Source organism: Camelus dromedarius, chromosome 7 (genome assembly GCF_036321535.1).
Source record: "Camelus dromedarius isolate mCamDro1 chromosome 7, mCamDro1.pat, whole genome shotgun sequence".
Taxonomy (NCBI): Eukaryota; Metazoa; Chordata; class Mammalia; order Artiodactyla; family Camelidae; genus Camelus; species Camelus dromedarius.
In genome coordinates this window covers 11,493,508-11,521,000 of record NC_087442.1, presented here as the reverse complement: position 1 = coordinate 11,521,000, position 27,493 = coordinate 11,493,508, and the positions used below count along the sequence as shown (strand labels likewise).

General features: G+C 45.1%; 1 protein-coding gene and 1 long non-coding RNA gene across 2 annotated transcripts in view; both read right to left on the bottom strand.

The window, feature by feature from the left end:
* DENND11 (DENN domain containing 11) overlaps positions 1-16,982 on the bottom strand; it is a 36,204-nt gene extending 19,222 nt beyond the window's left edge. The window contains exons 1-3 of the mRNA XM_031454531.2: positions 16,715-16,982; positions 3,417-3,516; positions 2,304-2,462 (exon numbers count right to left, since the gene is read on the bottom strand). Of these exons, the coding sequence (XP_031310391.2) occupies positions 2,304-2,462; positions 3,417-3,516; positions 16,715-16,982 (527 nt within the window). The remainder of the gene's footprint in view (positions 1-2,303; positions 2,463-3,416; positions 3,517-16,714) is intronic.
* A 7,194-nt stretch (positions 16,983-24,176) lies between these two features.
* Positions 24,177-27,493, bottom strand: part of LOC135321657 (uncharacterized) — a 29,306-nt gene continuing 25,989 nt past the window's right edge. Inside the window, exons 7-8 of the long non-coding RNA XR_010381573.1 lie at positions 27,310-27,453; positions 24,177-26,008 (exon numbers count right to left, since the gene is read on the bottom strand). This is a non-coding gene — a long non-coding RNA (uncharacterized LOC135321657). The remainder of the gene's footprint in view (positions 26,009-27,309; positions 27,454-27,493) is intronic.

The window sequence follows — 27,493 nt, the reverse complement described above, 5'->3', positions numbered from 1 at the left end:
ACCTGATACTGATTGGAAATAAACAGATGAAAAGCCTAGTTAGTTTTTGAGGACTCTGTATTTGTCATAAGCTTGGCCTAAAACAGCCTGTGACTTCTCTGTGACCCTTAAAGTCACTAGACCCCCAAACCTACACCAGCAGGAAACAACACGTTCTAAAGCTAGGCATCTTTCTCCAATGCCCACTTCGCAAGTGGTTGTGGCAGGAAATGGTTAAAGAACCCCCTGGACGGCAAAGCCAGGAGCCACGGAGGAAAACGGACAAGGGGATTCCAGCGAGCAGAACCAAGGGGTGGCCAAGAGCACACTGCCCTGTGACGACAAGCCGGGCTCTGCCATCCCTGCTCGGCGGAATTTCACTACTGTTATGGACTAATGGCTGCTTGTGTTTCTCATTCTTCTTTTTCAAATAGACGTTTGTATTATGCCTTCTATGTAGCATTTGGGAGGTGGGGAGTGGAGGACTTGACTGTTCTTTCATAGCTTTTCAGGATGAGAAGAACCATGTCCTGACTGCCTCGTATCACGCAGAAACCCTGGGTTTTAGACCAGCAGCACTGATGAGATGAGACTCTGTCGTCTCTCTAGGGGTGGGAGGACTGTCCTCTGTGTGTGGGAAGGGTACACTCAGATACCCAGTCACCAGGGGGGCAAAGGGAAGCAGAGGCTGCTCATTTTTTCCCATAATCATTCTTCTCTTCTTCCTGTTTGTAACAAGAGCCCCCAGATTTTAACTGGTCATCAGGTGGCCCAACTAGAGACTACCTTTCCCAGTGTCCTTTGCTGTTAGGTGTGTCTTTGTTATTGAGAACTTGACAATGGAATGTGCGATGTGATGTAGGCAACTTCCAGGTCTTTCCCTCCTCCCTGTGGGCTGGAATGCAGACGCAGTAGCAGCCAGCAGCTTTGAACAGGTGAGAACACAAATATCTCTCTTAGGATATGGTAGATTACGAAGAGAGAAGCGTGGGCCCTGAATGATTGTAGGAACAGCAGGCTACCCACTCTGGCCATCTGCCTACTTCTAGACCACTACATGGAAAAGAATCTTCTGTCTTATTTGAGCCGTTGTATTTGGGGTGTCTGTTATCATACATTTAGCCAGGACTCTATACCTGGCTAAATATAACACCTCCTTATAATTTTTGGCTTTTGAACCATGAGAATGTATTGCCTACTTGGGAAATTAATTTTTCAAAAGGAGTAATAATTTTCTCAAAGTGTCAAATCCCAATAAGAATGTTTTTTTTTTAAACTCAGTATTACTTCTAAGACACAAAACTAAGGAAATATTTCAAATACAGAAAAATATATATATCACAGCTCCAAAATGCAGAGAAGCAGTTGAAAAAAATCAGAAAGATGCTTTATGCTCAACCATAGGGAATAATCAAGTAATCTTATGCGACAGCTCTAGTATTATAGAGCTATTAACATAATCATCAAAATGAAAAATATGGAAGGCAGTGGAGAGAAAATATATGCATAACTGGTGTCCCTGAAGAAGGAAATATGCAGAAAGAAAGGTTCCTGAAATTAAAAATAAGTCATATCTATAGATCAAAAGGGACAAACCATCCCAGAAAAAAACAGTTCAGAAACATCACTGATAAAGAATCTATAGGGATCTGAACAGAAGAGACTTCTCTGAAATAAGCAGTATCAGAAGACAGCAGAGCAGTGGCATCCTGGGAGGAGGAAAGATTCAAGAACCTTCTATATCCTATACTTTTAAAAAGTACACATATCTGAGCACCAGAAGAGGCAAATGTGCTAATATTTTACAGGGATCAGGGATAGATTTCTCTCTTAAAATCTGAAATAAAGTTAGATTACTCATATGATGAAAAAATAATTAATAATGGTTTTGCTGCTTCTGTTAAAAATTCCCTTCCTATTTTCCCAATAATAAAAATCCTATACTTTTTAAAGTATAGGATAAAAATTGCCCAAAATAACAAATGACTGGGCTTTAAAAAGCTGAGAAGGCAAGGAGGGCATTATTGTGGCTTAAAGTAAGCAAAGGCCACCTACATGGCAACAAATTAATTACACAAAATGGATGACAATGTTAATATAAACTGAAAGCAAAATCTACCCCAGCTTCTACTCCAGTATGAAGAATCATTATTGCAGGATGCTGGCTGAGACATGAAAACCACAACCTGAGGTGTGAAAATGGCCTTGGATGTTCTTGGAGAGGCGTCTGTGGTTTGGGCACAAAACCTCTACCCGCAAGGGCTCACCACATCCACACCAGCTGGCAGACCCCGGCTCCCCACCCAGGTATGTACGCCACGTACCGAACTTGGTTCTCCAGGAAGTGCATGTACCGGTAAAGCAAGGTGTAGGAGGGCGAGAGGATGCCCACGGACTTCATCCGCGCACCACGCTCCAGCTCGCTTTCCACAGGCATGTTGGCGAAGCAGGCCAGGCCAAAGAAGGGCCCCTTCCGGAAATAGCTGAAATAGACCGAATACGGATTGTGGTTGAGAATCAGAGAGAGAGGAGGGTTTGTTTTATTTTGTTTTCTTGAGATGGAGTCCCAAACAAAAGACACAACTGTGTCCAGGGCTCTACCTGAGAAAGCTCAGCCTGAAAGAAACCTTTTTTTAGAATCTTAGGGGACCAGTTAACTGAAGCCACTCATCCGTCCAGATGAGACAACCAAGGCGAAAAGAAATTGAGGACCTCGCCAAGGTCATCCTGCTGGAGCCAGGACTTCACCTCTGCCACGCCTGCTGCTTGATTGCTGGAGACCATGGATCCAGCCCTTCTCTCCTGCACAACTGACAACTGGGAGGGGGAGGGTCTTCTGTTTTATTAGCATAAACCGTGTTGATTCTTTCTTCACTTCCTGAGTCTCTGACGTATTTAAAAGAGCATTTGACCAGAGCTGTCACTTCATTTCCTTCCCTTTTCTCACACTTGTGTCTCACTGTCTCAGCCCAGTGAGAAGATTAAAGCTACTCCAAGACCCTTATGTTCTTTCTGTTTGCTCCTCACAAGACTCTTACTTACACAGGACTAGAAACTGGCCTTACTTAAGGCTGGCATAGTTTTAGCACATAAATGTCTTAAGTTAGCCCAAATGGAACCAAAACTCTATTCTTTCATTACAGCTAAACCTCAAACAAGGTCCAGTCATCTCTTAGAAAAGGAGAGAACTTCTGTGGCAAGAATTCTTAACATTTTCAGGTCATGAAACCCGTTGAGAACCTAGCAAAAGCTTGGGACCTTGCCTAAAAACTGATATAAAATTATACAGAAACCTGTATATACATTTTCAGGACATTTACACCACCTCCTGAAGATGCCCTGATCAGGGCCCGTGTGCTCGGAGGAAAGCATGGCGGGGTGGGGTGGGGCAGGGGGAGGAAATAGTACAGAGAAGACGTGCATTCAGAAGTACTTACATGAAATCAGACTGAATTTTGTGGGACCCACTGGCCATAGATTTGAACTCAACGCCTTCAAGGTCAATATCTTGAGGTAAGCACCATTCTACCATGTTTCCTGTGGGGAGAGAGGATACACACTGAAAGAAACAGAATCATTCAAAGAAAAGGGCTTAGTGCAGGGCTGAGTACAGTGGCTTCCAGGAAATGTACTGATGACCTCCAGGACTGCACAGGCAGCTCGCCCAGTCCATCACCCACATGCCAGCAGAGTTCCCGAGTCATCCCAAGGGCCAGGAGATGGGCACTGAAGGTACCTCCAATCTCTGTCTTCAGGTGAACACTGACCTTGGGTCTGCCACTCCGCTTGGCCACCTCCAAATCTCTTCCTTTCAGAGCCTCACTTGTAAGTGAATGTTTTTACCCTCTACCCCCCATTTCCTCTCACAGTCTCTCCTTAATCTGGTGAGAACTTGCTTCCATCTTGCCTCTCTTCGGCCACTAATGATTCTGACAAACCCCAAACTATTTATTTTAATTCACATTTTCATTGATCTCTTTGCAGCATTTGATAATTCCTCAAAAACTTCTCCTCTTTTCCCTTGATTCCCATGTTAGAAGACAATTTGGGTTGTTTCCCTTCTGTGATCAGTGCAGCTCTGCTTCCTTTCTTAACTCTTTCCTCTCTCTCCTCAAATCAGGCCCTTCTCCAAGGTCCAGACACCAGTTCTTTGCTTCTAGAATTCCCTTACCTCAAACAGATTAGAGTCCAGGGACCAATAAAGAGATCGACAAGGAGACTAGTGATCACAGTTCTGGGCAGTAAATTCTATGATAGACAGTAACATTGGATTTTAGAAATTTTGGAATGTAGCAATGACAGGCATCCATCAGACTGAGGGAATCAGAGAATTTCATAATAGCAGTGTTTCCCAGAGGCTTGAGACAACACTATAGAATATGCTTTATTGTTTTCTTGCATGTTCAAAAATTTTCCAAATAAAAATACTAACTTACTTGTGAGATTTCGCTTTAGAATGAATTTCTCATCAACACCTAAAACCCTAATTTCCTGGGCATCAGAAACACCATCAATAATCCCAGACAATGCTTTCAGGTGATTGTTTGGGGCAGAGAGGTACTGCATATCCAGTCTACAGGTACGCGGTCCAGTCTCCCAACAGAGCAGACATCAGAGGGGATCACCCTACCCTGTATCCAGAAGCCTAAGGCACTTTCAAGTAGTTTATTTTCAAGAGAAGACTCATGAATCCAAACAACTAATCAATGAGCTAAAACAAAAAGCATGAAGAAAGGAATGAAGATTTTGCTAAAACAGAAAAATTAAACCAATGTTGCCTTTGTCAGAGTTAAAGACAGGAAAAAGCCTGCTGCACTCTGAATGACAGGTGGACCTGGGGATAAAGGTCTTAGCTTTCCGCCTGTGTTGTGCATCAGGACACCCAGGAAACTTAAAAAGGTGCTGTGACCCACCCCAAACCTACAAGGTCATGATCCGTGCCACGTGCGTGCTTCTGCCAATGAGCCTGCTGTGTACGTGGTCCTCACCCTTCATGATGGCAACAGATGGTGACCTAGGAAAGGGACAGCTTGGGATGGAGCTGCAATGGCCCTTAGGTAGATGCTGTCCTCCTCTCACTCACTTAACCTGCTTATTCCAGGATCTGCTGCCTTGTTCCTTCCCATGCAGTGGGAACCCACCTGAGGTTCAAAAGCTCTCACTCAGTTCCTTTCCTCCAAGCCAACCTGTCCAAAACTACTCAATGACTTGTTAAAACTTTAATTTACCTAAACTTTGTGCTGAAGGATAAGTTCGGAAAGCAGCACGAGTCATAACTAATAGTGCACGATGAGTTTTCCCAGCGTGAACATACCTGTGTAAGCAGAACCCACATCAAGAAACAGAACACCGTCAGCACAACAGAAGCCTCTCGAGTCCAGTCTGAGTTGTCAACCCTCTCTCAAGGTAACTATTATCCGGACTTCTAACACCATAAATTAGCTCTGCTGTTTTTGAAATTTCTATAAATGCAAACATAGTTTATATTCTTTTGTGTCCATTGTTTTAATTTTTTTTTTAAATGGAGATACTGGGGATTGAACCCAGGACCTCATGCATATTAAGCATGCGCACTCGCCTTGAGCTATACGCACCCGCCACCACGTGTTTGTCTTCTTCGATATTTTTTGCAAGATTCATCAATGCTGGTGCACGTAGCAACCACCTGTTCATTTACTATCTCCATCCTATGCATGAAACGCAGCATACTTATCTACTTAACTGCTGATGCGCATTTAGCTTACTTCCTGTTTGACACTATTACAAACAGCACTGCTGGAAACAATCTGGGACTTGTCATCTGGTGAATGCACGTGTGGTGGCTTCCTAACATGTGACCTGGCTCGGCTGAACCACATTTCTCAGAATTCCCTTTCTTGCACGTTTTCAGTTGAGACGAGAGAGAAGTGAAGCAGAAGCCATGCTGTGTTTATGTCGGAAGGTCAGTGCAGGGGCATCGGGGAGCTTGCGGCCATAGCTGCTTATCTGCAGGCTTGTCACACTTGGGGGACGGCAGCCAGCTCTGCTGACGCCGGATCCTTCCCCTGGATCTTCTTTCAGCCTCCCTGACCCGCACCGCAGGTGTGTGCTTAGTTCCATAACGAAGGTCATCAGCTGCATCAGGTCAGGACACCCCATCGTGAGAAGTGGAGGCAGTGGCAGACTGACCTGGGTTCCCTTCCACCCTCGAGTTCCAGCTTGATCTCCTTTTTTCCAGCTGCACTCTATTCTTCATAACCACCTGCTCAAGAGACTTCAAGCTCCACCATCAGTCACAAAGACAACAGCCTTTCAGAGACTGTCCAACCAGCTCCCAGAGTTGCACAAGATCCAATCCCTGCAATAAGTCCTTTTATTTCTCCCCCAGTGGTTCTGCTTCCCTGATTAAACTTTGACGTTGACTGACGCCATATGCACACACTTCTGCTGACTCCATCCGTAGGAGTGGAACTGCTGTAAAAACCTTTGCATCCCTGCAAATTAAAGAAACTTCAATAATTCCCAAAGCAGGGTTTGCCAAAGCTGAGATGACTAGGGCTTCTGCAAAACCCCAAAATTTTTCAGAACGGATTTTGGCCAAACAATCTTTGTTTAGGTTCAACAAAGACAGCCACGTTCCTTTACTGCAGACCTTCTCAGAGCCTTTCATGTTACTCTGCATTATGTATCTCTATGAGATCAATACCATGCTTGATGTTTCCAAAAGTATTTGGCCAATAAACCTACTTTTAAGGAGCATCTTAAAGGCCTAATTTTATAGAAGGTTTTTTTTTTTTTTTTTAAAGAAATGCTAGTATATCAGGGGCTGCATGTTGACCCTGAATGCCACTCTTCCTTTCTTATAGAAATAGAACCTCCTATTCTTAGCTTGGCACCTGACCTTCCAAATGACGACTATGTTTCTCCGTACCTTCCTGCATACAGGTAAGGATACCTGAGTAAGTTCTGGTCAGTGGGATGTGGACAGAGTGACATGTGTAGTTTCCAAATTGTGTCTTAAAGGGAAGGAATATGCTGCCCCTTCTTCCATCCTGCTGCCTGGCATGGGGATGTGGTGGCAAGTCATCCTGAATCATCCAGGTGGGGGCATCAGCCTAGGTATCATGGAAGGGATGATAGAGTGATGGCCAACATGAGTCTAGGGCCCTTGAGGACCCCGTGGATCTGAGCCAGCATTCCAGCCCTAGGCCAGCTAGCTCCTGACTGTTACATGAAAAAGAAATACACACCTATCTTGATCAAACCACTGTTAATTTGGGTCTCTGACAGTCACAGCCACACATATGTCTTATTAAATATGGCTGACCTGCAGAATCAAGTCCCCAATTCCTCAGCCTGATTCTCAAAGCTTCTTTCTTATTCCTCTGTGCCTGGCCAGTCCTCATGGCATAGAAGCTGAGAGTCGGGTGCAGTGAAGGCCATCCTGAGTCACATTCTTCACTTTTAGATGGATGCAAGCCCCCTGCGGTTGGGAAGAAAAGTCCATCAGGGTCAGGCTGGCGAATCATAGAATGGACCGCGGGCTCTGGAACACCACTCTGGGAACAGTTCTTTATCCCACAGGAAGAACGTTTCTGCTGACACACTCCTTGAACGAAAGGAAGGGAGATAAAGCTGCCGTGGCCGTCATCCCAGCCTAATATAAGCATCATCTTGGATGTCTGTCTCCCCAGGAGACTGAGCTTCTTAAAGGCAGGAACTTCACTTGTTTATCTTCACATCCCATCATAGCCCAGTGCTCAGCACGGGACAGGATGGACAGTAAAAACAAAACAAAAACCCCACTTTATTGAGGACGGGCATGTTTTTTAAAAGCCATGATATTGTGATTATGTAGAAAAATGTCCTTTTTCGTAGGAGGTTTACACTTAAGTACTTAAGAGTGAAGTCATATCAACATTTACTCTCAAATGGCTGAGGAAAAAAGGTTATACCTGTATATAGTGAGTTCTGATGCAATGCCTGCTGAATTTGTGTCACAACAATTGATATGTTAAGAACAACGTGAGCATAGGGAATCTGTCTTCAGCTTATGCTATAGATTCAATGCAACAAAATCCCAACAAGCTATTTGTGGATACTGACAAGTTAATTCTAAAGTTTATGTGGAAAGGCAAAAAAGCCAAAATTAGCCAACACAATACCAAAGAGAACAGATACCACCTGATTCTAAGGCTCACTACAGAGCTATAGTAAGCAAGACAGTGTGGTGCTGGAAAAGGTTAGACAAATAGATCAATGGAACAGAATAGAGAGCCCAGAAATAGACCCACATAGATACAGTCAACTGATCTTTGCCAAAGGAGCTAAGGTAATAAATACAATGCGGGAAAAGATAGTCTTTTCAACAAGTGTTAAAACAACTGGACATCCACATGCAAAAAAAAAAAAATCAATCTAGATGCAGACCTTATACTTTCCACAAAAATTAACTCTGTATGAACAGTATACCTAAATGTAAAATACAGAATCATAAAACTTCTAGAAGATAACACAGGAGAAAAAGCGAGGTAACCGTGGATCTAGCAGTGAGTTTTGAGATACAACACCAAAAGCATGATCCATGAAGGAAAAACTGGAAAGCTGTACTTCATTAAAATTAAAACCTTCTGATCTGTGAAAGACAGTTAAGAGAATAAGAAGACGAGCCACAGACTGGGCCCCAAAGTTTGCAAAAACATATCTGATAAAGGCTTATATCCAAAATACACAAAGAACTCTTAAAACTCAACATTAAGAAATCAAACAACCCAATTTTTAAAATGGACAAAAGATCTAAACAGACATCTCACCAAAGAAGACATACAGATGGCAAATGTGCATGCTCCATATCCACGCCATCAAGGAAATGAAAATCAAGATGGCGAGATACCACTAGCACATCTATCAGAATGATCAAAATCCAAAACACCGAAAACACCAAATGCTGACGAGGATGCGGAGCAACAGGAAACCTCGGCCACTGCTGGTGGGAGTGCAAAATGGTACGGTCGCTTTACATTCTTACCATACGATCCGGCAGTCATGCTCCTGCGTATTCATCCAATGAGTTGAAAACTCAGGTCCATGCAAAAGCCTACATACACATGAATGTTCACAGCAGCTTTATTTCTCATTGCCCAAAGCTGGAAGCAACCAAGATGTCCCTCAAAAGGTGAACGGATTTAAAAAACCTGGGATATCTGTATAGTGAAACACTGTTGGGCAATAAAAAGAAATGAGCTGCCAAGCCACGAGAAGACATGGAGGAAACTTTAATGCACATCGCTAAGTGAAAGAAGCCAGTCTGAAAAGGCGATATTCTGTGTAACTCCAACCCTGTGACATTCTGGAAAAGGAATAACTATAGATAATAAAAAAAACATCAGGGGTAAGGATGGATGAACAGGTGGAGCACAGAGGATTTTTAGGATAATAAAACTATTCTGAATGATATTGTTATGGTAGACATACAACATTGTGTGTTTTTAAACCTGTAGAATATACAACACAAAGAGTGAACTCTAATGTAAACCATAAACTTTGGTTAATAATAATGTATAAATATTGGTTTATCAGTTGTAAGAAATATACCACACTAATGCAAGATGTTTATAAGAGAAGTACCTGGGGAAGAGGGGTATATAGGAACTCTGTATTTTGTGCTCAGTTTTTCTGTAAACTTGAAATTGCTTTAAAAAAACAAACAAACCCCAAAACCAAAAAACCACAACACCAATTTATTAATTGAAGAAAAAAGCTAACAGATGAATTAATTTTCCTAGGGGTAATAATGATATTATGGTTATGTCGGAAAATGGCCTTATTTTTATTTCGATCTCAAGATTCACAATGGGATGGAGCGTCCCTACACACCAGCATCTGCCTGTTACCTCGGTTCCCCGTGTGTGTTACAAGCCATACTTGTCTCCTCCAGTGTTTGCACTTTCCATCCAATGTCACAAAGCCCTCTTCTACTGCTTCACAGTAACTCACAGGCTCCAACACCCACCTCCATAGGCAAGCCTCGGGTCTTTTTTAAGGTAGAGTGCCGTATTTTGAGTATTGATGTATTTCTTAACTATTAACTTGTGTACAACTGTCCTCCCATTTTTATTCTGTTCCTGTCTTTTTTAAATGTGTCACTGACAAAGGTTTTGAGTGTTGTGCCCCTCACCCCATTTTCCCCATAAGCCCTGTGATTTTTACTGCATGATTTGCACAACACAGTGGTTTTTAGGAATGCATATTTCACATTAGAATGGAACTGACTTTAATGAGGATAAAGCAAATAGGGCAACATGTCAACAAATGGGGAGTGAAGGATACAATGATTTTCACTGTATTATTCTTTCAACTTTTCTGAGATTTAAAAAAGTGTCAACCTACAAATTGAGGAACATAACTGAAATAAAAGAGATGTGAAAAAACATATGCTAAGCATCAAGGACTTTGCAAAAGCAAAAAAAATAGCTGAGTCAGAGTGTTAAATTGGGGGATGAAGAAGCTTGAGGGCCAAAGGTCATTCTTTAACAGAAACACCCACTATTCTCAAAAACTGGAAACCAGTTTACATATGAAACTCGTAGAGTTTATGGGAAAATGATTTTGCAAAAAGAGTCATCTTTGCGGTGAGCCATTTAGTGCTCGAAACACCTCACGCAGAATGAGCTTGTCCCAGGCTCAGGCTTTCCACTTAGAGCTATTCGGTTTTCCAAATATCCTCACCGCACTTGAGGAACCGGGCCAGGGAGTGGGGGCCTGGAAGGATGGAACAGAAGGGCTCATCCCAGGCAGGCAGTCAAAGACAGGAGTCAACACTGACAAGCGCCTGACTTCCTGACCTGCTCTCCTTCCACCTCCCCGCTCACCCCGGGCAGATCGCAGGTACCTACAGGCCTTGCGAGCCTCCAGCTGCCAAGACAACTTATGAGGAGGGATGGACATGACCACACGAGGAACAAATGCGGCAATGTGCTTGGTATACATTCAGCCAGTCACTCGGTAAATACTGGTGGCCTGTGACTTGGCAGCACAGTGCCAGATGCGGGGCTGGTGCAAAGAACTTGGACTAACGGCTTGTTGGGTTGGCGGCTCAGTCACCCAGGGAAGCCGAGGCCATGCTGAGCCTGGCCATGGATGCAAAGACCCTCTGAGCCTGCGGCCCTGTGTGGAGGGGCTCCCAGAGCCACTGTTTTATAAGCTCCTCCATCGGGCGAGATGTGCTCTGTCCTGTCTGCATCTGGGGCTGCCTCTGTCCTCTACTTCTGTTGAAATGTGAAATGACCGTATTTGGGTTTCATCAACCACCACATCTCTCGGGAGAACAGACATTAGCTACTACCGCTGCTGCCTGTTAGAAAGCTCATCTTAGAATATTTGAAGCAGAGAAAGCAACGATCTTGAACCAAAACAGTTTCTTTCTAATGGGAAATACGTGACTTTCCTTCCTCTTTTTCTCCCTCCTTGTTGGGCGGTTCCCAATCAAGAATTTCCTCCTGAAGTCCTGATTTCATAAGCAGTGGCTGTCTCAGCTCAAGGTCCTGTCACAGCTCCTCTGACCTCAAGAGTGGAGCTCTGTACTCGTTCCTCCCTCTCCCAACACGTGCCTTGATTTTGTACCCTTTCCATCAGCTTCTGCCCATCAGCATACACACATGCCCTAATTTCAGGCGGGAAATAAAAAGGAATCCTGACTCAGGAATAAAGGCAAAAATCCAGGAGTATCCATGGTCCCCACTTCTGTATGGAGCCACCAAATCCCAGAGATGGAAGAAACCTCAAAAGCTTACATGGTTCAGACTCTAATGACAGACAAGTCAACAGCCCATATTACTTGACTCTGAGTCTTAAATAGTTTTAAAGAGTGTTAACACCACCTAGAATGAGAGCATATCCAAAGCAAAGGAAGGAAGAGTCAGTACAAAGAAACCTGAGGCAGGAAGAAATTAATCCTGGTGATTTCAAGGCAGCCATATGCCCATCATGGCTGAACTCCAATGCATTAATTTTGCATGGAAAAAACTTTCCATTTCACAGGCCCCGTATCATTTTACACCAGGCAGTGTAGAAGGCAGTCCAGGCTTGCCTCTGAGCAATACCTCTCTCTGCTCTGTGCCCCTGTTTTCCTCATCATTACAGCAAAGACCTTTGAAAGGATCAGACAGTTCCTGGTCCACCGTGGGCACCCAGGAAGTGGTGGGTGTTACCGATTCACAGTCCTACCTGTCTCTCCATAGACTTTCAAGAGAAAAAACAGAATTCACAACAGATGGCCACAAACTGACTTCTCCCTGGAAATCGCAAGCAGGTGAATCACTAACAGCCTGGGAAAGACTTTGCCAATGTGAGAATTAGTGACATTAACCACAAGTGTATTCCATTGACATCTGATAGAAACTACAGAGAAAGGACGTGGCAGCGTTAATCGTCCTAAGAGACGGTCTGGTCTCGGCCATCAGAACTGGCCTTCTCTTTGCCTCCTTGAGCTGGCCATTCCTAGGACTGCTCTTTGCATCTCAAAATTATGTTCCAAATTTTCCATTCTCATTCTACTTTGTCACTTTCCCACCGGTGGCTAAAGCCATTTATTATTTGCACGAGTCAGATGACCCGGGCAGCGCTCCAAGTATGCCTCAGATGCCACACCTAGCTTGATCTCACTGAGCCTCCACGTCTCCATTGTTTAAAAGAAAATGCTTGTATTCTGTTGACTATACCGAGAATATATGGGGGTTAAAATTAGTGTATGTGAGTGATTTTAAATACTACACTTATTTGATACAGACACAGAAGCATTCAGATGCACTACATTACATAGGAGTTTAGATGTAATTTAGCCACTGGCTTGAGGTTAAGGGAGGAACAGGTAATTCATCCCCAATCAGGGATAACAAAGGAAAAAGGGACATCTTATAAACTTCAGCCGGTTTTCCTCCGCTCAGCCATCCCCTCTCCCCTACTAAGCCATCCCAACACAAACACAAACACACAAAGCACAGCAATTTCCTCTGCACACCCAGAAAATAAGTCTGCAGAAAACACGGCTGTTGAAAGTGAATCTCCCATAAAGAGTTCAGTGAGGCAGTCACAGGTGTCACACGGCGAAGGTCCAAAGCTCTCTCTGCCTCAGGCCCACACCCCAGTCATCAGTCCCATGGTGGGACGGCTACGTTACCTTCACAGAGTGGGGTGGGGGCGAGGGCTGATTTCCAAGTGTGACAATACCTTTCCCCTAATTAGGCAAAGAAAAGGAAGAAAATTTGACTAGGAACCCAAAGAATGGAATCAAAATTAAAACCCAAAGCTCTACATAACGGGCTGAACACAATGAAAAAGCAATATTCTGGCTGCCAACCTCTCCCACCCGGCTTGCAAAGTGGGCATCTGGGCCTGGTTTCAATAGCAGCTTTGTAGCCCAGATGGCCAGCACCACCATCCCAGGGACTCCCTGCTCCGCAGTGTCAGTAAGTGAGTGAAAGGGAGAGGAGGGAGTGTTTGTGCGTGTGTGTGTGAGAGAGAGATAGAAAGCCTCTACCTCGCTTGAACTTGAAGCCCCTAGTCCTCACATCAACTGTAGAAGCAACAACCATGATTTTCAAACCACGAGTCCAATGAAAATAATATTCTTTATTGCACTCACCCCCTTCTCTGATTCTTCCTGCAGATGCTCAACCCAAAACTTGTGTCCTGGAGTACAGAAGAATTATTCCTGTATTCCCATACTCCAGTCTGAGAATCACGAATCACTGAGCACATTCCTGCCTGCGTGTGTGCGCACGCGCGTGTAACAAGGACCCGCTCCCCCCTCACATCCCCTCTCAGCACACAGACCACTCACACCTGACAGAGGAACGGCAGCTGCGGGTTCTCTCCTCCCCCGACCCCCTCTCTTGACCTCTCGCAGGCACCGATTTGGGAACATGCCAACACTTACCTACACCACGTGGGAAGATGAGTGAAATACCCAGGGCCTGGGCAGGAAGGGGCTGGGGAGGTGTGGGGAGAAGGGGGGAGGTGTGGGGAGAAGGGGGGAGGTCCTAGGGATGGACACTGAGGACGAAGCGGGGAGAGTCACGGGCACAGACAGCAGCAGTAGAAACCCTAGACAACTCCTCCCACAGGAGAACTTCTGAGACAGGTTCTGATTTTGGTAAAGCAGCCAGTATTCACTTTACTACTTTGGGGGTCATAGGCTAAGGAAGGGCAAAAGCCCTGGGGGACCAAGATTACACAGTAACCCACAGCACACCTGCCTCAGTGGCAGAGTGAGGAAGACACTGGACTAAAACCGAGAGACATGAGTCTGGCCCCAGTGATGTCTCCCACTCACTGGGCATCCGAGGGCCACATCACACCTCTCCAGACCATGACTTCCTCACCCCTCACACACAGGACACACCATGAGCTCTCTGAGGCCCTCGTCCTAGTGTCGACCTCTGAGGCCCAGGGGACGCCAGTAGCATGCGTGCATGCATTCATTCATTCATTCCCTCCTCTACTTTTGGGAGATACACCATCTAATTTTTACTTGATATAGGTACTATCAGGCTATTTTTATAGGAAGCAAAGTGCCATTTTAAACTGGGAGGATGACAAAAGAGATAAACAAGTTACAGGCAGGAAACAACAGCTTTTCCAAAAACAAAACCATCAACCTAAGTTAAAAACACACACATTCTCTCTCCCCCTAACCCCAAACCCCCACTTCCAAACCTCCCCACTCCGTGCACACAGCAAGGATGAAAAGTTAGGGGGCAGAGGTTCAGGTGGTGTAGTAAACTAAAAAGTCAACCAGACTGAGTCAAGTATTTATTGACTAGTTAGTATTTCCAAATTTCTTAATCATCCTTGGCCTGTTTGCTCAGGTATAAAGTGGGCATAAATGATCATCAAATTACAGCGTGCTGATGAGAGTTAAATGAAATCCCATTATAATAAAATGCCTGCACAAAGCAAGTGTTCAAGTGTCAGTTATATCCCTTCCTTCCACACTAACATTCATCAGAAAACCACAATAAACACACCCTTGTGTGCATGCATCACACATACACACAAATACTCTATACCTACATACCCACAAAATCATGCCCACCAGCTGCGACTGACGAGGCAGGGGAGCGTCCCAGCTCTGCGGTGCTTTTCAGTTTTATCAACACCATCTGTGGTTAGTGTAGAATTTACTTTCCTTCTTTCCCTCTCCAGTCCCTACCACAGGAAGGACCACTGCTAAATCAGACCCCGCTAGTGCTCCCTCTGCATTTCTTCTAGTTACTCTGAAACACTTCCCCAAAGGAATCTCATGCTCACATCTCCTCACCTGTAGGTGATGGAGGAGGGCATAAAGAATATTATTAGTTACAAAGTAGTATCTGTTTTTGTCCAGTAACAAAGGTTACTTTGGTTAAAAAAGAACAGTAGTTTTTCAAACTAGTGGTATCTGAGAGTCCCAATCCTATGTGAGTCAACCAGTGTATGTGATTCCATTAAAAAAAAAAAAAGGGACTAGAATGCCAGTATGCACTTCACGTAGAAGGGACAAGTACCATTTCATGAAACTTTTGTTTCAGTTACATATGTATGCATGTGAGTGAACTGACAGTGGTGTAAAATTAATTTCATATGGTGGATCACAGTCAAAAAACTTTGAAAGCCATTGGGATGGGACCAAGGGACAGACAGGAGTCAGAAAGGCCTAGTCTCCCCACAGCTGTCACTACTTCTTCCTGGGTCTTGCTGGTTTCATAACCCTGCCTGGAAAGCTATCTCCTGCCATCCCAAGATCCCCACTCCCCATTCCATCACACTCTGCCAAGTTCCTCAGGACTTCTCAAGTGCATCCTCGGAGGACCAGGAAGATAAAGAAGCTGGTGGTTCCCCCCCAATGGAAACTCCACCTTTCAGCAACTCCAGTGGAGTTAGGACAGAAAGATGCAACTCGGTTTTCTTAACTCCTATAACCATGACTACAGCTCTCCTCCCTCCAATCCTGAGAGCAGAGCCCTTCCACGACCACCTGCCGCTTTCTGAGGGCGGTGTTTACTCATTCACTTTTGAACCCCCATTAAGTCTCTCACCACTAAAACGCACACTTCCTTACTCCGTGGTTAGGGCTAAAGACTGTGTGGGATAACCTTTTAATGCTCCACACATACCAGAAAGAGCCTACCTGAGGCCTCTCCTTTAATCGGTCTCCAGCTTAATCCCCCAGTGTCATCCCTTAACGCTCCAGGCATTAATTCCTCAAAATAATGCTGTCAGAGAAAGTGAACTTGGCCCTGCTCATAAAGTTACTCGGCAGGGAGGGGTGGAGAGCGAGGGTGGGATGCAGAGAACCTGGGACGCTTAGGACGATCCGTTTCAGAAGGAATTCACCTGGGAGGCGTTCCTCCCCAGAAAACGGAAAAGCTTTTAACCCAGCAAGAAAAGAAAACAAAAGCCACCGTGCCTGTGGTCACCAACAGATCCTCTACCACCAGAGAAGTGGAGACGCGACTGTGGGGACTGGGGCGCGGACTGGGTATCTGCTGAGAAGCAGCCGCACGGAAAGGAGAGGGGGTCAGGGGGCGCAGGGAACAAAGCCCCTCGCCCCGCGCGCGGACCTCGCCGAGGCATCCTGCTCGTACGAAGGGGAGCCCCGCAGGCGGGGAGGGGGCGCAGGTGTGCGGGTGCGCGCGCAGCGAGCCCCTCCCCCGCCGCCCCCAAAGTCGAGTCGGGGGCGACCCTCTCCCGCCCCCGGGCCCCGAGCGGCTCTCACCCGAGCGGGGATCGAAAGTGACCACGAACACGGCCACCACCTGGTCCTCCTCCACGTCGCCCAGCTCCAGGCGCCCGGGCTGCAGCAGCACCTCGGAGGGACCCAGCGCCTCGGGCTCCCGCCTCCTCGGCGGCTCCGCGGCCGCCCGGCCGCCCCCGCCGCCGCCCCAGCCCCGGCCTCCGGCCTGCGGGTCCGGGGCCCGCGGTGGGGAGACGGCGGGGCCCTCGGCCCAGCGCAGCAGCGGCGCCGCGTCTCCCCGCTCCACCATGGCGAGCCGAGGCGAGGAGGAGCCGCGGGCGGCGAGGGGCGGGCGCAGGGGCGGGCTGCGGGAACTCCCCTCGCCGGGCGGGCGGGCGGGCGGCCAGGCCTCCGCGCTCACGCCGCGCCTCCGCCGCGCCGGGCCCGCACCTGCCCCGGGCCGCCCCGCCCCGCCCCGTGCCGGCCGCCCTCCCCCCGCGAGGCTTTCGGATCCCGCCGGAGACGGCGTCTTCCCTCCCGGCTTCGCTGGACTGCGTGCCTGGTTTGCGATGGCACTGCTGCGCCGATGTGCTCGGGTGACACGGACAAGCAGCCCCTTGGAGCTGTCTACCTGTGCCTTCTCACCTAGGATTCCGTGCGATGTAGCACCTTGAACTGTTATACGCCACCATTATTTTGAAAGTCCCTGGTCATTTGGACCGTGACAGATACGTGTTACGTAACCTTGGATGTGTGGCCAGAGCTACCACTGCGCTAGGAGCGAGGCAGAAGAGGGGAACCCCGGCCGCCGGGGTTGTTTGCTCTTGGGATGGGTGGCCTGATCGCTTGAGGCTGTGCGCTTTGGTGTGCGGCCAGGATTAGTTGTGCGTGTATCACCCAGTCGGGGTGCCCTTGAATGAGCTGGATAGTGCCTGGCCCTGGCCTTCCTGGACCCTGCCTGGGACTCCCCATCCATGACAGTGACTAAGTCTTTACAGAGAGTGGTGGACGGTCACTTACTTGCCCTTGGGGGATGGGGGGAAGGTTGAACTAAATATAGACATGATGAAAGCATCCCTTTTCTTTAGGGTAAAATGCTGCATAGATTATTGTTGTATCATAGATTTTTGTCTGGAAGCAGCAGCCTTGGTCAATCTTTGATGATCTCCTTGGGAAAAGGGTTAAGTCATATTGTCATCGCCTGTCTGGCACACAGATACGACCCTTCATCAACACCCCCAGGCTCACACCCAGCACATAAATCCACTGGGTCCTTCTGAGGGCAGGCAAACCCCCGGCCTTCCTGAACCTTGGAGGAACTGGTTGTCTGAACAAGTCTCTCTCCTCACCTGGATCTCATTTTAATGGTTATTCCTATTTCTTTTTCCCACCTCTTCTGATGACTTAACCACCAGATTTACCCCCAAGGGGTGAGACATTCAAAATGTTATTTCTAAATATAAAATGGGAGTTTACAGAAAACCCTTAATCTATTTTCAAAGCCATCAGATTTAAGTCTGACTTTCCTTTCTCTTCTGGGACTTCCTTTTTCTTATCTTTTGTGTGAATCCCCCACCCCCACCTAGTTTAAATACCCTCAAGCTCTATACATACCAGGCAATAAACTCATAATCTCCATCCCAATTTTCTATATAAACAGAAGACCAAAATGTCCAAACTAAACCTAGTGCCTTTTCCAATCTTCATTTATGCATGTGCTCTAGGCCACCAACCATCCATCTTCAGACCCTAGTGCCTTGCATAATGGGTGCTCATCAAGTATTTGTCAGCTAAGCGTATGAATAAAAGTGGATGCTTGTGCCTCTATACAACTGGCCCCTCCTGTCAGGCTTAGCCTAGTATCTTGCGCAGAGTGGGGACTCAGAAACTGTCAGTGATGGTGATGACACCCCGCTTAGCACGCATTCAGTCTGAAAGAGGCTCTGTACCTGACCATCAAGTTTATCTTCTCTGGGTCTACTGAATTTCACAAGATCATAGGAAGGGAACAAACTGAACTAAGCCGTTAGAATAGAACTGGTGGAAAACGAGTGCGAACGGCAAGACAGAACGAAGGCCAGTCACGTTCAGAGACCCTAGGATAATGTTCCATTTTTAAATGAGTTTCCTTAGAATCCCATATGTCTAAATTTTAAATAAATTTATTTTATTTTTCCAAATACTGACTATATCTACCTTATGTAAAATGTTATATAAAATAGGTCTACATTATATAAATATCTTGGCAATATATAAAATACAATGTACATAAAATACATTATATAAAAGCCTTTTTGATCTATCATCTCACCACTGAGCTGGCCGCTGTTACAATTTTGCTTAGCTAATTTCCTCAATTCTAGGATGCAAAATTTCTCACTTGTTAGCATAGCTATGGCTACTCATACCTGCTGCCGGCCACCCAGAGGTCCAGGTATCACAGGGGAGATTTGTGTCTGCTTTTGTCGGCCATCTGGAGGCACCACCAATCCGAGACCACTCAGTCAAATTCCCTGCTGGAGGTTCTCTGGACCACGCTGGTACTGTGAATTCAAAATGCAGACTAGGGCGAGCCCTGCCTTACAGGTCAAATTCTTAGGCAAGATTTTTTTCTTCTCTCCACCCAATGACACAACTGAGACAAGCAAGCTTCCTTGCCTGGCGCTCTCTGTGTGGGAGGTTTACTTCATGCAGTTGTGTAGGGGTATCGTGTTCAACTCCCTGTCATGGGCATTTTTTTATTCTTAGTGGCATGTAAAACTAACGGTATATCTTAAAATAAATGATAGATTTAGATGTTTTTCTTTTCAATGTTTACATGGTGAAATCATTCTGTATATCATTTTTTTTTTACTGAAGTACAATTACAATGTGTCAATCTCTTGTGTACAGCACAACGTCCCAGTCATGCATATACATACATATATTCGTTTGCATATTTTTTTCCATTAAAGGTTATCACAGATATTGAACATAGTTCCCTGTGCTATACAAAAGAAACTTTTTTTAAAAATCAATTTTTACATATAGTGGCTAACATTTGTAAATCTCAAACCCCCAGATGTATCCCCTCCCATCCCCTTCTCTTGGTAACCGTAAGATTGTTTACTAAGTCTGAGAGTCTGTTTGTTTTGTAGATGAGTTCAGAGTGTCCTTTTTTTTTTTTTTTTTAGATTCCACATAATGTCTGTATATCAATTTTGTATTCTTTTTTTCCCCTTAGTATCAGACCATGAGCATTCTGCCGTTCTATTAGAAGCTTTTTATATGCATCATTTTAATGGTTTCCCTTGTATGTGTGTTTGAATATTTACTTGACCATTCTCACTGCTGGACAATCAAACCCCTCCCTTTTTTTGCTATACCTAAATTTCACTCTGAACTAACGCTGGGTACCTATTCTATGCCAAGTCCTGCTGTGAAGAAGACAGACATCCCTTTGCATCAGGCCTACAGCCTAGCAGGGATGGCAGCTTATCAGGCAAGAAATGAAATCTAGGATGAGGGGTGACAGGCAGGACAGATACCATCAGACAAGTACCATGGTAACTTACGACAGACTGTGGGAGGTGACAATACTGGGTTAAGGGGTATTCATGTCTCGATTGTGCTGCCAAATTGTTGAGTCACAAGTGTACAAAGGCATCGATTTCATTTCCCTCTTGTCCCAGTAAGGCAGTGCCATTTAAGATCTTTTTTTGCCAATTTGTCAGATGAGCATGGCATTTTGTTTTAAGTTAGTGTTTGGTGACTGAATCTTAATCATGGTTTCAAAATATACGTTGTGATTTGTGGTTCCTCTTCAGAGCCCTGTCTGTTCATGATCCCATCCTCTGGGCTCTTCATGCTCTTGCTGCCAATTTGCATGAGTCCTCTATGCAGTAAGAATATTAATCTTTTGTCTGGCATCATTTGTGTTAATATTATTTCCAATCTACTGCAGCATTTCAAAGCTGCCTAAGTGCTTTATGAAATATAGAAGTTCTAAATTTTATGTAGTCAAACTTACCAATTCCTTTTGTGATTTCTTACGTTGCCTTGACATTTAGAAAATTGGTCCCCACCCAGAAATTTGATCAATAATCACTTTTATTTTCTTCTAGTTATTAATAGATTGATTTTCCACATTTGATCTCTTAATCTATTCAATGTTTATATTGATATGTGATATGAGGGAAGACTAAAATTTTTATTTTATAGTTAACCAATAATTACTAGACCACTTATTGAATAGTTCTTTCACTTCCTCTGATTTATAATTTCCCTTTAAAGTATAATTTTAAATTACTGATATTTACTAATCTATGCATTCTTCACCACTGACCTCCCTATTCTTACACTGGTACCACATTAATTATATACACATTTAAATATATAATATATATACACACATATATGCACATAAATACAACTTAAAGTTTTATTTTTAGGAGAGGTAGTCTTCTGTCTTTACTCTTTTTTTAATCTTCAGCTATTTCTTTGACAATTACTTTTCCATATGAAATTTAAAATCATTTTATCCAGTTTCAAAAAAGTATGGGATTTTTTTTTTCATTTCAAACTGCATGAGAATTACAGTTGACCCCTAAACAACACAGGTTGGACCTGCATAAGTCCACTTATACATGGATTTTTTTCAGTAGTGACTACTACGGTACTTTACCATCAGCGATTGATTGAAAGCACAGATGTGAAACCATGGATACAGAGGAAGCCCAGATACAGAGGGCAGGCTCTAAGCTACATGTGGATTTTCCACTGCACAGAGGGATTGTTCAAGGGTCATCTGTGCATATTTACTGGAGAAGAATCAACATCTTTACATAACTAAGCCATGTGTTCTCTCCGTCAGGAACAGTTTTCCATCCATGTAAGGAATAGGTTACCCTACCTCCATGATCAGTCTGCATAATTAGTTGACCAGGGCAGATACTAGTGGTCCAGACAGGAGTCCAGACTGTGGGACTAGCTGAGGTGTAACAGAGTGAAATTTAGAATGTGAATCGAGGAGATGAAGGAAATAATCTTCCTAGTGGTCTAAGGAATAGCTACACCCTTTTCTGTCCCATGAACTTAAGTCCCACACTCTGATACTGAGGACCCAGGGCAACCAGAGACATCCTGCAGTATCAGATCTCTTCCAGACTCTGGGTTCTGTAACATTCGTTTTCTACATTAGACCACACACTATGATGTCAACCCTGTCTGCACTGATATTTCCCTTCACTCCCAAACCGTTCTGTGCTGCAGGCACTTGTTGGCGTGATCCAAGCTGAAAGCACGGTAAGGCACAGACCACAGAGGCTGAGCTCAAGTCAAACCAGAAATGGTGGAGGGATACACAAAATGGAATATATATTCAAAATTACTAAGTTACCTAAAGTCAACACATCCCTCCCTTTTAGGCCTCTGAAATTTGCAACAGAGTTGAAAATGAAGCATTTCAAACCTCGTAAAAGATACTCACTCTGCAGTAGTGTCCATCACGAGGATACACAGGATGCAGAGCGTGCGTCTTGATTCACGGCACCGATTGCTGGCCAAGCCCTATTTCAGGTAATGGAAATAGAGCATGAAGCAAGTCCCTGTCCTTATGGAATTTAGATTCTGTTGGGGGTGGTGTAGGGGAGACAATTTTAAAAACAAGCCATTAAATATATAATATACAATGTAGTAGTAAGTGCTGTGAAGAAACACGGCACGGGACCAGAGAACGGGGGATGGGGTGTCAGGGAAAACCTCTGTAAATGACCATTGAGCAGACATCTGGAGGAAACGATGGGGTGAGTGAGACACGTAGGGACAGATTTTGTCATCTGGAGGAACACTGAGGAGACTTGAGCAGAATGTGTGTGGTGGGATGGGGGGGTCAGGGCAGGGGGAGACAGCAGGAGTCAGACAGGTTGTGGGGTGGATCCTGTGGCCCTGTGAGCCTCGGTACAGGGGCTGGCTCCGTATTCTGAGTGAAATGGGAGGCCCAGGGGAATCTGAGTGCAGGATTCCTTTAAGAGGATCCCCTTCGCTGCTGAGTGGAGAACAGACGGCAATTGAAGCCTAGGGGAAAGCAGGGGATGCCAGTAGGAGGAGGCTGATAGAATTAAAAGAACTTCTCCTAGATTGGATGCATATTTGCAGAGAAAGACAGTAGTCAATGATTACTCACAGATTTTTTTTGGCATGTTCCCATTTACAGAGAAACGAAAAAATTATGTGAGGAGTAAGTTTGGTAGGAAAGACCAGGCGTTTGGTTTCGGATGTGTTAAGATTGAGGTGCCTACTAGGCAACCAGAGGGAGATTTGATTGGGCAGCTGCAAATGTGAAGTTCAAGAGAGAGATCTGTGTTGTAGATAGAAATTCGAAGGTCGCAGCTTACAGATAGGGTTTAAAGCTACGGGCTGGATGCTATTCCAAGGTAGTGAGTGTACACAGAGAAAAGTTTGGGGGACAGAGCTCAGGGACCTGCAGAGTTCAGGGGTCAGGAGATGAAGATGAGTGAGCAAAGTCGTTCATGCACTTTCTAGACAGGTTTTTAAACTATATATACAAATAGATATATATATATATGTAAACAAATATTAACATATTCAATATACATATTGAATAAATATGTATTCATTTACTTGATAACATTTTAGGCATTATTTGGAATATTTTAATAAGTAGATATCTGTGGCAAAGATTAAATAATCAAACTGCATGTAGGATGTATAATGAGCCTCAATTCCCTTCCCCTCCAAACCCCCGTCCCCACTCTCTCCTGAGAGACAACCATTTTGACAATTTCTGTCTCTCATTTCTGGTGATTACCTTCTGTGGAAGAGCTTTAGTACCTAATGACACTTCAAGAAATCATTACACATTTGCTTGGCTTAGATTTCTGAAGGTGAAACTGCAGTGTGGAGATCCTGTAATTGGATCAGAAGTGTAAAGAGATGACTGAGAAGGTCTGACCAAGTTCCTAGGGACTTCCTGGGCCCCTACCTTACAGCAGAGAGAGGTAGTGAGCCAAGGTTGAGACACGACAGAGCCAGCTCTTAGAATGAGTCTTCTCCGTCCCTATAATTTCTGTCCATTAAAGCGGGGTGTATGTGTGTGTGTGTGTGTGTGTGTGAGAGAGAGAGAGACAGACAGAGGCAGAGATCTCATCTCTGTGGCTGCAGGGCTGGCCTTGGATGAGCTCATGTAGGTGACCATCACCTGCTCTAATTTTAGAGAATCTTGGAATGGGCAAATGCCACGTATATTCTCCCAGCTGTGGCTAATAGAGAATAGATCAGACTAATGAATCTGTATCATTTTAAAATATCTGCTCCTTAGAGTATGGGCAGTACATCAGCCATCTCTAAATTACTAGGATGTCAGGTTAGAACTCTGTTCCTGTTCTAAGAAGAATACTGTCTTACGAGTGGACAAGTAGTATATTTCTATTATAACAGCTACTTTGAATATCCTCGAGTTCTAGCATATGGGAAACTTTGGCAAGTGAAGCAATTCATTAGAATCTGATTTATTCATTACATAGTTTCATAGTAGATTTCGAGTTAATAAACTACTGTACGGATTTCTAGTAATGGCACCAAAGTATCGATGGGTGAAAGGGCATGTTATCAGTGATCTGCTTTAAAATTCTCCAGCACCCACCACCTTCGAGAAAGTTGCAGATAGAAGTGAAACAAGGTTGTAAAACTGCCCCACATTTTTGAGGCTTGGTTATTCGTACATCAGGACTCATTACTCTTTTCTCTACTTTTGGTGTGTTTGAACATTTCCACAAGAAAAAGCAAAACAAGAAGAAGAAAACTATTAATGCTAGACTCATAGACTTTAAAATGACCTCTAGGCTTTATCTTACCTGGACCACAATCTTTCCTTGGAATTCTGCTGGCAACACTACGTGTTACATATAGAATTGTTAGTAATTACTGTTAATGATTGACATAGTTATCACTAGATTCACTGGGACTGACAGGTGCTGCTTCTGTGTACTCTCTAGGCGGGGAAAGGAGATAAAGAGAAGGTCTCCTTCACGGCTCCTGGCTTTGCTGACCATCCTTGTCACGGGAAGAGAGCTGCTGGGAGTCAGGAGCACGTGAGACCACTGCTGGGATGGGTGGACGCCCAGGGCAGCTGCACCAATCCTCAGTCTGTCACGGCTGCTGGCGGATCTGTCCAGGGAGCTGGATAATACACATTGATGATGAACGTGTTCTGCTTTTCTCTAAGTTATTGCAAACTTCCCCCTGTGGGGTTGAAAAACACATCCGGTGTGATGAGACTGAGCAAGATAAGGACCAGGAAGGAAGACAGTGGGGCTAGGTAGGCAGGGACCTTAGAGGTATCCCTGCTGAGTCCTCTCGTTCCTTCAGGGACCCTGAGAACCCCGACTGCTGTGTTGCAGCCTCTACAGGGCCCATTCCTGTGAAAAAGGCCAACTTGTCTTCTTCATCACCCTGGAGCTCCCTCAAGTTCGTCCCTGGTCTTCAGAGTCCAGGCCCAACAGGCTGAGGCCCAGAGAGGTGCTTTCAGCCTAAGCCCACTTTAAGTCTTCACCTCCTGTCCTGGAATCTGCCAGCTTCCCAGAAAGCCTCACAGTGAAAATGTCCACTTCTTGGGGAACAGATAGCTCACGTGGTAGAGTGCATGCTTCCCACGCACGAGGTCCTGGGTTCAATCCCCAGCACCTCCTCTAAAAATAAAATAAAATAAATAAAACTAATTACCTCCCTCCCCCCAAAAAACACCCCCCAAAAAATTTTAAATGTCCATTTCTTACTTGGGAAACCAGACCTCCCAATGGTTCCAAATGGGGCAGTCCCATCAAATATACCATCATTCAACATCAGTTTTTTTACTGTCTGGAATGACTCAGTCTTAATTCGGTCTTCAATAAATAATGTGGTCGAGCTTCACTTTGGCTTGTTCAAGTATTTTTTAATATGTCTCCCTCCTGACCAAGGGGACAATCAGGCTAGCATGTGCCTCCCTGGAGCGACAGACTCCCAAACAAATATCTCTTGTTCCATGCCCTTGGCCTTACTTTTTCAGAGGAACAGTGTACCTCAAGGTAAATCCAAGCTTCTACCTCTTGCAAATCCGATTTGAATTAGATTTTCCTGCTTCTGTTCTTCCCATCAGTGTTTCGAAGGCCTCAGAACTGAGGTTTGGTCAGAGTGGAACTCGGAGTCTGGGAGCTTTCTCATCACTCAGCTATGTCTGCAGGAGGAGAGCTTCCCCCAGGCACACAGTTTGGGGAACTCAGCCCTGAGATGCAAAGCTGGCTTCCTCTCTGCACATCTTACTTCTGAGAACGTGACTTGCCCATTGTGCACAAATCCCTGTCACAATAAGAAAAAGATTCAAACCTTAAAACAAGTCAAATACTGAATATTTTAAACAAAATGGAGATATATTAATTTTATTTTCCCAAGTCCATTTAAAAACAATTTATGGAACCAAAATGTGCTCTGCATTAAAGGGAAAATCCGTCCCCTTTTCTTCTTACTGCTACAGATTACTTGAGTTCCCCTTTGACATCTCATCTCAACTATGACGGAAGCTTTCTGCCTGGGATGGACGCCCGTGGTGTTAACTAACACACACTGAAGCAAAGATGAAATCTTTTATATTTCTGTGCACCTCCAGGGATCCCCCTGGGCCATTAGAATCAGCAACTGTTCAATTCTCAGTATTTTATTTTCCATATCGGGAGTATTCTTTTTGTACTTGTTACTATGCCTTTCTTGTTCTGAAATCTTAGCCACAATCGTCCACAGAGACAATACATGGAAGGTGAGCAGTGCAAGTTTCTGACAGAATTACTGCTGACAGTGTGAGATCTAAGCCATCACGATGGCATAGCTGCTGCCCAGGCAAACAGCACAGTCAGAAATAAAGGTAACTGAGAATCCCAGCAAGGCAGAGAGGAGAGGCAGGGCTCGATGGTAAAAACCAGCCTACTCTACCTGGGCAGCAGCCAACAGCCCTGTGCCCTGCCTGCAGCAGGCCCTGGATACATTCAGTGTTTCGGGTTAGTTCCACCCTGCTTGAGGGCAGAGCCGGCCTCCAGCTGGCCTGGAGAGGCGGGAATGACTAGCCACGGCCTGAGAGGGAAAAAACTGATCAACACCAAGGCTGTAGTGAAGGGATTCTATCACACAGCCTGCTGATTTGTAAATAAGAGACTCACTCCAGAATCTCAGTTAACAGGAATTCCTTTGCTGGCCTCCTTTCCCTGTTGATAACTGTTTCCCTTGGCCCCCGTGGGATGCGGAACCTCAGAGAGGTGAGCGGTGAGCTACTGCGTGCCAGGAGCAGTGCTTCACTGTTGAGTGATTTGGAAAGTCTGCGTGGAGAGAGGGAATGGGGAAGGCCAAAGGAAGGACTGGGCGGTGTACGTGCCTACGAAAAGCTGGAGCGCGAGGAGGTGTTTCGCTGCAAACATACGTTCACATCCCCCCAGTTAGTTTGCGCTTGGATTAACCTCATGAGTTCAGGTTGGAAATGGGAAAGGAGTGACAGAGGAGGAAGAAGCTGAAGGATGGGTGAGGAGAGAGAAAATGGAAGACAGGGGACAGGCAATGGACAACCAGACTAGCAAGAGAGGGAAACTCAGTTCGCTTGTCAGGAGCAAACTCACCCTCAGTGCCTCTCTGGCTTTAGGGCCACGTTTGTTCTGTAAATAGTTCGTCACATCCGGTGCCTCCAGAGTTGCCCCTGAGGGCACGAGGGGCTTGGGTACATCATTTTCCTTTTCCATGGATCGCCTCTCATGTGGTTTCTCCTACAAAGTGGTATTGATGGCTTTTTTTTTTTTAGAGTAG